At 43.9% G+C, this 10,380-nt stretch overlaps 1 protein-coding gene across 1 annotated transcript in view; it reads left to right on the top strand.

Moving 5' to 3' along the window:
* Positions 1-7,785: 7,785 nt before the first annotated feature.
* The window catches only part of T265_01030 (hypothetical protein), a gene marked incomplete at both ends in the record, with an annotated part of 4,776 nt that continues 2,181 nt past the window's right edge, over positions 7,786-10,380 (top strand). Inside the window, one exon of the mRNA XM_009164973.1 lies at positions 7,786-7,958. Coding sequence (XP_009163237.1) covers positions 7,786-7,958 — 173 coding nt within the window. The remainder of the gene's footprint in view (positions 7,959-10,380) is intronic.

The following is a 10,380-nucleotide window of genomic DNA, read 5'->3' as shown; positions in this document are numbered from 1 at the left end:
TGTACAAGAGGGTTACTTTTTCCTGCCCGGGGCTCGTGGTGGCTCGTCCGTGGTACCTGCAATAGGGGGAGAAAGAGAGGGGTAGGCACACATAAGGTCATATGATAGACGTGCAAGCAGATACAGTCAAGTTTCAACTGCGTTACACACATTTTAAACGAAAAGTGCGCGCATGATTGGGTGCGGACATGTGCACTTTGTTGGGTGCCCTTGAAACTTTGCTGGTGGCTCTGATTTCGAAATGTTGTTGAGTGCATGCGAAAAGACTCTACCACCTGAGATCACCTGACTGATGATGAAAATTCTATCGAGACTCTCAAACACTAGTTGGAGTTGCTCCCAAGACAGATAAACAGACATAGAACGGCCAAGAGATTGTAAATCATTCGAATGTGATGTGGGGAAATCAATCAGGCCATAAGAGTGGCTAAAATGCACAGCATAGTGCGATATCTCGAATATCGTGTGGCCTGCGTGCAGCAAATTCAGTTGTAGAACATCATAAACGAGAGATTCGGTTGAGTCTCTCGTGAACAACCAAACTGATTTGCAAATGAGTGTATTTCTCGAAAACAGTGCAATTTGCGTTCAACTAGAACATAATGTTGACGGATATTAGGGAACTGCGCCTTTCTGCTGAGCCCCAAGAAGAGCGAAACCGATCGTGGGCTCTCGACGAGTTTTCAGCAACCTTGTGAGTAGTTTCCTTTACAAAAATGCACAAATGAACCGAACTGCGGGCAACAGATGACAAGCAAACTGTTTACGGGAGTGAAGACTTACCTGAAGTATGACAGATAGAATATTTGGTGTAGCTTCCCACATAAGCCTCATGGTATGTTCTCATGGGTGGCGATTTGCTAAGGTTTTTGTACGTTATCTGATATACAGAACGGAATTTCCTACTGAGCCAAAACGTTGAGTGTAGAAAAAGGAATGAACACTAGACGAGATAGACACGGTACTCAAAAATCAGTCATCTAAGTCCATTCTGTGTGTTGTTTTTGAGTGTGCCATCTGGAGATTTCAATCACTATTTTGTAGTTATCTCAATGCTTAGAATGGTTGCTTTGCTTCTCCGAAAATTTCACGGACCTCAGAGTGCAACGTTTATGATTACTCGTCATTGGTGACAGTCAGATTCGGTAACAGTGGACTGAGTTCACTAAAGCAGACCAGAATAGAATTTGTGAGTCTAAACTCGATGAAATGTGAGGGTCGGGACTTTTTAAACACGTCCTAGAGTGAGCAACCAAGAAATTTTCACTTGGCACGTGAAACCTGATATATGACAGAATTCGGTATACGTGTGATCTAACGAAAGCGACAAAACTGAGCAACGCGCTCGTGCATGAGACTGTTTTTAGTCTATTTGAATTGCGCCCGCCTTGGTCGAACTCGTGGTAATAATGGGCAAATACACTTATTTGCAAATCAGTTTGGTGTTCACGACAAACTCATTTGAATCTCTCGTTTATGAGTCTTTCGTGAAAACCAAATTGATTTGCAAATGAGTGTAATTCTCGGAAACAGTCCAATTGGGGTTCAAGTAGAAGATAAGTTTGACGGAGACTCTACGACTGCGCCTACCTGATGAGCCCGAAATGGAAGGGCGAAACCGGTCGTGGACTGTCGAAGAGTTTTCAGCAACCTTGTGAGTAGTACATTACAAATATATACATGTATCGCGATATCTCGAATATCGCAGCGACTGAAACATGAGGCGGGCTGGTACTGCACATTCAGTTGCCTGAGAACATCACGAACGAGAGATTCAGCTGGGTTCCAGGTGAGTCTCTCGAAAGAACCAAATTCGTTTGCAAATGAGTGTATATTCGCTAGTTTCGTGAAATTTGGTTTCAATTAGAAAATAAGGTTGACGGAAACCCGGGGACTGCGCCTACCTGATGAGCCCGAAGCGGAAAGGCAAAAGCGGTCGTGGGCTGTCGAAGAGTTTTCAGCAAACTTGTGAGTAGTTTTCCTTACAAAGATGCATATTGAGCCGTCCTAAGTTAACTGAGTGTCCTCAGAGCCAGAATCTACGCAGAATACGAAAGGTGGACGTGTTAATCATACCGGTGGCAAACAGTGTGACTTTTTCCCTTTATTGCATTCAAATTAATCTACGCTTTGGGTGAGTGCGATGGAAGATCCAACTGGGTACTTCAAGACTGGTAAAAATATCCTGCTTAGTTAGTTCCTCATATTCCGCCTTTATCGTTCAGTTCGCTGTCTTTCGTGGTCTTTCATGAACGTCATTTCCCGTTCACAAGTGAGCCAAGGGATAATAAGAAACATGGCTGTATGGAATGTTTCTACCATTAAGATCCATGAAATTATCACGTGATAAAGGGAGGCACCTGACTGCATTGAATGAAGCATGTTTCGTCCTAAAAGGCGCCTATTTAATTTTCAAACATTTGGCTGGACTGGGCTGACGTCCCATTATTGTATCGGAAGCAGAGCATATTCCCTGTTTTTTTTATAGTGAATTGGGTCCAATATTTGACCAAAATTTGTGCTATATAGCAATTTCGTTCTGAAAGGGTGAAGAGCATCGTACACCTGTTTCATTCTTGTCAGGACTCTTCAGCAGAAGCAGAGGGACAAATCAATATGTGACCACGTGATTTGGGCTTCGTGGGACTAGTCGACAAGTCATCACGTGATGATGGTGGCATGAATGAAGGATGAGTGGCGCTATTTACTGCCTCGGTTTTCTAGTCAAACAGGATGACGTAATCTTCAGAGGTTATGCTGCAGGTCTTGAGTTCGAACCAACTTGCAGATATGCGCTCCCAATGAATCTAAACAGAAACGGAATAGTCGTACAGGGCTCTCAGAATTGTGGCGCAGGTCTCCTCAATTAACGAGATGAAAGTTCACTTGGAACATCAGTTTTTCCATCAGTCGTTCCGACCAAAAATATCAGGCAAAAATAGGTTGCGCACGTATACACCGGCGAATAAAATACGATCGACCACGGAAACGGATTTGTTTGTTCTTGAAATATTACGACATAGGTATTAGGAGAACCAGCTCCGAACGTAACGGGACTATAAAACAGCCAATGAAGTAACGGTCTTCCTTGAGACAGATTTCATTGGTTGTTCTTCACTCGTCCTCGGCAGATGAGTTGTATTCTTAGTATAACTTTTTTGACTCGCTTGTACCTGACAGTGATCAATAGATCAGCCGGTTCGCACGTTCGTTGACTTTTTCTGATCTGACCAAGCGCACCAGGCTATCAATCGGTTATCTAGACCGGAGTTCACGGTAGTAAGAAGGCATTAAGGAGACTGTGGTCTACAACTATAGGTGACTTTTTTAGTGCAAGCCTAATTCCCCCACAAAATGAATGAAAAATGGATACCGTTTAAGAGAATCAACTAACAGTTCGTTCTCCCTGCCTGCTAAGTCGTAAATCATAAAAACCCTGCTAAGTGGATGTACCTGACACATAGTCAGTAAGGTCCCAATGACATTTGCAGCGAATTCGAACAAAATTAGCAGACTAGTTCAAATGGGGCCCTTTTTCTTATTGAAAAAATACGAATGATTTTTTGGGAATCGAAAGCTTCTTTTGGATAGTTTCATTGGCTGGGAAGGGATGTGCTGTGATCAACAGATGGCGTACGGCACCAGGAAGGTTCGTACTTGTACTGTAATTTAAACAGCCTTCGTGTTGGAATTTCGCTTGATTTTTTAATTAGTTGATTGGTTGAGCATTGATTCATCAGACTGTGAGCGCATATTAACACTTGGTGTGCTAGGTGCTTGATGCATCTTGTCAGAACCCTTGAGCCCATAACGAAGCTTCGGATTCAGGGGTTCAGTGACAGTCATTCCAACTAGCAGACGGCACAAGAACACCTGCTTTATGCTATCATCTTTAGGGCTTTAATTTGCGCAAATTTCCCCAGATGGGAAAGCATTTCAGAGTATTTCAGAGTAGTGCATTACGTATATACATATATGTCGCGTTATCTCGAATATCGCACCAAATGGAACGTGAGGCGGCCTGATGCAACAGATTCAGTTGCTTGGAGACATCATAACCGATGGATTGAGCTGGGTTCTAAGTGAGTCTCTCGCAAAACCAAATTTGCCTGCAAATGATTGTATTTCTCTAATTTCGTGCAGCTTCGGTTCAGGTTGAATATACGTTTGACGGAAACTCAAGGGCTGCGCCTATCTGATGAACCCGAAGTGGAAGGGCGAGTGGAAGGGCTGTCGAGAAGTTTTCAGCAACCTTATAAGTATTTCAGACAATGTTTCCCCCTTGACACAGACTTTGTGGTATTGCCACAGAATCCGAAACACGGTTCTGTCAGGAATTGTATTAGTCACGCGGGAGTCAAACACGATACTGGATATGTTCACTGTCGTTTGTTGGGCGAACTCAAATAAGCGAAAGACTTCTTAAGTTTTATACCAGATAACCTATTGAACCCACATTCAGGTTGGCTTTAAACGGTGAGCTTTCTAGAGGGGTGGCGGGTGCGATCATCTTGTGAAAGCGTTTCCTCATCTGAGCCCGTCACATATTAATGGTGATGCCAGGAAATTTGGTAAGCTGTTCTGATGGTGATTGTATCATCAGTTTTTCGTCACAAATCAAAACGATCCATCTTTCGGTGCTTAACTGCAGAATACGTAACCAGCAGCCTGTGTACAAAAGTTTGAAACACTTACTCGCCAATTTCCATCTGAATTTGTCACCGTTCGCCGGCAATAATCGAACTGGTGGTCGAAATTTCACGTTGTCTAAAAACCACCTGACCAGCCTACTAAATTTACACAGGTTTTGCACTTTTTGTCGACACTAAGGTACGCCAAACAAACGTTTTTCATGGTCGAATATTAGATCCACATCACATATTCGGTCACACTCGAGTGACAGCGGGAATAAGCGGTTGCGTACGATCATACTGCAACACAGACGCCAGTCTGAAGCGAACTAGTGGAGTCATTCATGCACGGTTAATGGTGAAAGGAAGAAGACCTTTGCTGCGGAGTTATTCATTAGAAAATACCAACCGAACAGTTATAGACTATTAGACAGGGAAGCGAAACTCTCATATGTATCTTGTTTACAAAATCTGAATATCCTTGTTCCCCTTGAACGCGTCTTTCTGAAATTTCCTGGATATTCATTAACTGTTGCTCAAATCCAAACAGATGCTCCTAAGCGACTCCACAAATTGCGCAATAGATCTTCCTTTTCAAGAGACACAAAGCAAATTTAGAAGGGGAAACACACTACTCGCATGCCCCTCTCATCAGTAGTATCACTGTTACACTGGTATTTCCGGCGAGTGGATTACAAACAGTTCAGCGCCAGTCGGGAAGTCATCGTCTGCTTGCGGTTTGGGTGATGATTTTGTTTCTTTTAACTAGGAGTTATATAGTTTCCAAACAGGGCGGAACGGATGTTATGGTTATCTTGCCGTTTGTCTACCTTCAGGACCCATTGACCCATAGTTTCTCACACAAACGTCGTTGTAGTTAAATGTCCGACAAACACAATCTACTCAGCCGGCTGGAACCTAGCACCTGGCTTCTTACAAAGCTCAAAACACAAAGTATTCTCTGGCAGCCATTTTCTACCTTGTTTTATGGCTTTTGAGCCAAAAAAAATCGGCTGAGGGCCCTAACTGTCCTCCTGAGCCTCGTGGTAGAATTCTACAACGCGCAAACAAAGAGAAATACTGCGAGTTAACAGTATGTCATATTCGCACACTAAGGCGGACAGAACAAGCTGGTCCCGGCCATATGCTTGGTCTCCTCTAGATGAACGAGTACTCTTCCCCCTCTCTGTTGACGCCAAAATCTTACCGAATCATCACACGGTTACGTACAATTCTTCCGAGGTGACTTCGTGCAACTGAGTGGTTTCTTTCATAGATGTGGGTTTTAATTAAAGAAGATAACACGATATCCTGTTAGCTAATCCCACTTTTTCTACGCCAAACTCTTTATTCGAGCGGTACGGACGCGTAGATTTGTGACACAGTTCCTGCTGCCGCATGTAATGACAGTATGATGGTAAATTTTAGCTGGAAAGAAGCTTGGTGAAGCATCGGGTTGAATCCCCCATCTTCTGGAAGATGGTGAATGAAACCATTCGGTCAATGGTCCCCACTCTCTGGCCAGACTTTCTGCAGACCTAGCGCCTTTATTCAATCGTACATAAAAAGCGTTTCACACATCCAAACAGAGAAACAAGGGCACACTTACTCAAACTGACGTACTCTGTCCTTTTGCAGAGCAAAACAAGCGATCCAGCACGACAGGAAATGGTCACGGTATTACACTGGCAACGCCTTCCGGCGAACAAGGTTCAAAGCTTACTTCAAAGCATACTACATTGCTAGGCAATTCTATTGGGAACATGAAATGAAACAAGAACACTCGCTGGGTAATGTATAATCCACGGAACTTCTTTGTTCTTTCCGACTACCTGCAAGTAATATCGCAAGACGTTGATACACCATGGAAGGTATTTTGAATAGCTCTGCATACGAGCGAAATATTTCGTTCGCACTTTCTGTAAACGCACCATCCATCACTCTTGTTGTGGACTTAACAAAAATGATTCGTTACAATGGACTACAAGCGTCGTTTCTCAGTTGAAACAGCACATCTACAGTGAGGTTCGTGAACCAGAACTGAAGCCACCATCAATAATGACCTATCATGTACGTTGAAAACAATGTGTTGTGCAACTTTAGTTGCACAAACTCGTGAATAAGGTAGATTTAACACTGTATGCTGTCTATTCTCATTTCTGTTTCGCCCAATGTTCATGCAACCCACTTTTAAACGCTCAAGTTTTGTGGACATCCATAAACGTTTTCAAAACCTGGGCATTCCCATCCAAATCTACGTTAGATAAACGTGATTCCTCTGTAGATTACACTTGAATTAATCAAAAATTCGTATTTGGGGACTAGTTTCCAGTTGCCTGTACAGGAGAACCTTGAAGACTGGTCTAGAGTCACGAACCTTGGAACGCATCCCAATGTGCTCTCAAGCAGTGGAACAACGAAGGACGAACTTACAAACAGGAATTCATTTTCGTCTGCTAATTGACGAAGACTGTCAGTGGGCTGTCAAGTGGGGGGGGGGTTGGAAAAGGAGCTATGCATTGAAGGCAATAGCTTGGATGCACGAGCGCCATTGAGGGCGCGACTGGGCCATATCTGACAATGTCTCTAGCCATTGATGTGGCCCGTCTCGGGGTCCCCATCCAGGAAGACGGCGGTAGCGCGCGCAGCTGAGTTTGCTGGTATTGGCTTTCATACTTTGCTCGCAAGCCATTGTTTGACCGCCTCTGGTTCTCTTCCAACATTCACGTGGTTGTGCGAAAAGAGCCCTTCGAGGAAGTCAGTCGACTGGCATACGCAGCACGTGGCCAAGCCAGCGCAACCTGTGCAGTGTGATCAGTTCATCTATCGGGGGTGTTATTTGTCCCGAACAACATTCGACGAACTTCAGATTGCTTATCCGGTGTTCCCATTTGATTCGGACAATGCTCTAAGACATCGAACGGTCAAACGCTGGAAGTCTTTTGACGTCCTCAGCGCGCAGCAGCCAGGTTTCTCATCCATACAGTCATATGACGAAGCGCTCCGGGAATTGATGTGACTGCAAGGGCGCGATGAAGTAGTAGTACATGAAAAACAACAAACACTGCGGGGTTACAAATGCGTGAAAGGTCAAACATCAACCCACAGGGTCAGTAATCGGGTGTGCAACGTGACCTCAGGCTTTGGGTAAGAGATGCATACGTGCTTGGACAATCAAGGTCGAGTAATCCTGATGATGGATTGGTTTCGTTTGACGCTTGATTTGCAGTACTATTATTTAGGCTCAACAGTTGGGTTGCGGCTATCGCAACTAAATCATGGTTGTTCCCCCTTCCCCGCCGGCCTGTTTGAACTCAACTCACACAAGTAAGTGAGTCATCTCTCACCGGTTTTGTTTGAATTATACAAATACTGCATAAACAAGGTCCAGGTGAAAGTCCACTAGATGGTGAAACTCAGTTCAAATATTTACTCCACCAAACGGACGAGATGCGATCTCCTTTAAAGCCAATTGTCATTGTTTATTATCTAAAACGGAAATCAATGAAATGCGTATTGGGTGACATTCAACAGGAATAAGCGGTGTTGCCACTACAATGCCAGATAAAAGATTTGATTTCGTTTTTTGCGAAAAAAGTAATGCAAGATAAAGTCAAAAGTATCGTTCCTTAAGAAGACGAAATCAGAGGGACAACGGTGGGTCATTGGAAAGGGGAGTAGATGAGCGTCCGTAGGCAAGGCGGGGGTCGCTCTTGTCGCCCCTGTAACGTTTCGCATTCCGCGAAACGCATATTCTCAACTTCACTGGAATGTGTGAAACCGAGGAACATCGCGAGCATGCACTGTCGCGGGATTTGTCACTTTGTGCGGCATTTTTGTTGCTTCTACTTCTGTTCTGAGGTTTGTCGAGACATATCCCTTACACCTACCCCCGAAGAAGGAAGATCAACTGCCTATTCTTAACAGAATACTGACGGATTGGGGTGTGTGTGTGCCGCAGTCTGACCTGGATCGATGAATTCTAACCGGATCTTACTCATTGCCTGTGGTGCGGCAGTAAACACTTATAGTGAATGATTTATAGATGGAAACCGTTTTCACAAAACTCACAACCCCAGAGGGCTTTTTCCAAGAAGTGCTCGACCAGAGACCCTTAAGCCAACACAAGAAGATCGGCTTTCCCCGTCCCTCTCCACAGTGTATGCAACCTCTACATGGTAACTGCTTTGAGGTTACTTGAAATGGTCCAAAGTTCAGGAGAACTAGGTGTATTTTAATCTGATAAAGCTAACCTTTCCTCAGATAAATGTTTGGTACAGTTAGTGAGGCAAACGGGGCCAGGATTTCTCTTATCAACCACAGAAGATTCACAACTTTCGAGTCGGTTTCGTCCGTCTGGGATATTCACTATTGCTGTCAACGAAAATGGCGTCTACTCACTGTGTCGGAGGGTAGAGAAGAAACTGCCAGCTGCGTGTTCTACGGTTACTTTACGCAAGCGTCAAAATTGTTCTTTACTGTGTGTGCTCATTTCTCAAAAAGCTTCTAACACGACATTTGTTAATTTCTCACTCATATTATGTCCTTTCATTTAGGAATTGAGAACTTTTTGTGACCGTGAAGTTTGCTAGTGTTAACCGACCGGTGATGTATCGGGGAGCGGTGAAACATTTCCGCCATCTTGGAATACGATCCAGAAATTCTGGGAGAAGGCATATCTGCTACCAGTTGCAGAATTATTCAAACTTGATCACTTAGTCATATCCGTGTGCGCCAACTAACATACTCGATAGGTTGTGCCGTAATCCATTTGCCCTGTGCATGAGATGAGCATAGCCTCAGCTGTGTTAGGCATTCCGAATCCCATGTCATCCGTGTGCATTTTGAACTAACCATTAGGTCTTTGTAATGTACTGCTCATAAGGTTGCTGAAAATCTGTCGAAAGCCCGCGACCGGTTTCGCCCTTCCACTTCCGGCTTATCAGGTAGGCGCAGTCCCCGAGTTTTCGTCAACCTTATGTTCTACTTGAAACCGAATTGCACGAAATTAGCGAATATACACTCATTTGCAAACTAGTTTGGTTTTTCGAGAGACTCACCTGGAACCCAGCTGAATCTCTCGTTTGTTATGTTCTCAGACCATTAGGTCCCTCAACACCGAACGACACAGGTAAGATGTCCTCCCTATATAGAATTATGAAGACCATGCTGTGACAGAGTGGTTGTTTGGGAAACCAGACTCATGGTTTCAGATTCCGGGAATCGGAATACTGCAGAAAACTGTGTGAATGAATTGGTTAAGCCATCTCTAACCGATAGTTCTAGGTTGGCTTGCTTAGTCACTTTAGGGCCTATCCTTTTTGTAGTTTACATTGTTTCACTTTTGTACACGTCCACTACGCATGTGAACTCACGGCAATTGTCACAGCTTTTCAACTGTGGTTTTGCATACGCGGTACCAGTCTTGACACATATGTTTGCGTCGCCTGGTGCAAAGACTACGGCACTGCTCCATCCAGTAGATTTACTTCAGTATCGTTGCTGACCAAAATTTGTCGAATTCACGAGGCTGTGCTCCAAACACAGTTAGAAAACAGACTCCGATCACACTCATGACTATGGAAATATTATTTTACTCCCTGTAATACAACGAAATGTACACCTAATAAAACGAATACGGTTCGACAATTTAGAGCCGTATAAGTGTGATTTGAGTTTAACAAATCTAATAACAAATAACTGCAATCGAATCGTTAAACTCCCGAAAGTACCCTAGCTCGACGGCATC

Source organism: Opisthorchis viverrini, assembly GCF_000715545.1.
Source record: "Opisthorchis viverrini unplaced genomic scaffold opera_v5_11, whole genome shotgun sequence".
NCBI lineage: Eukaryota > Metazoa > Platyhelminthes > Trematoda > Opisthorchiida > Opisthorchiidae > Opisthorchis > Opisthorchis viverrini.
Note: the sequence above shows the minus strand (reverse complement) of the source record. Positions and strands in the feature narration are given on the sequence as shown.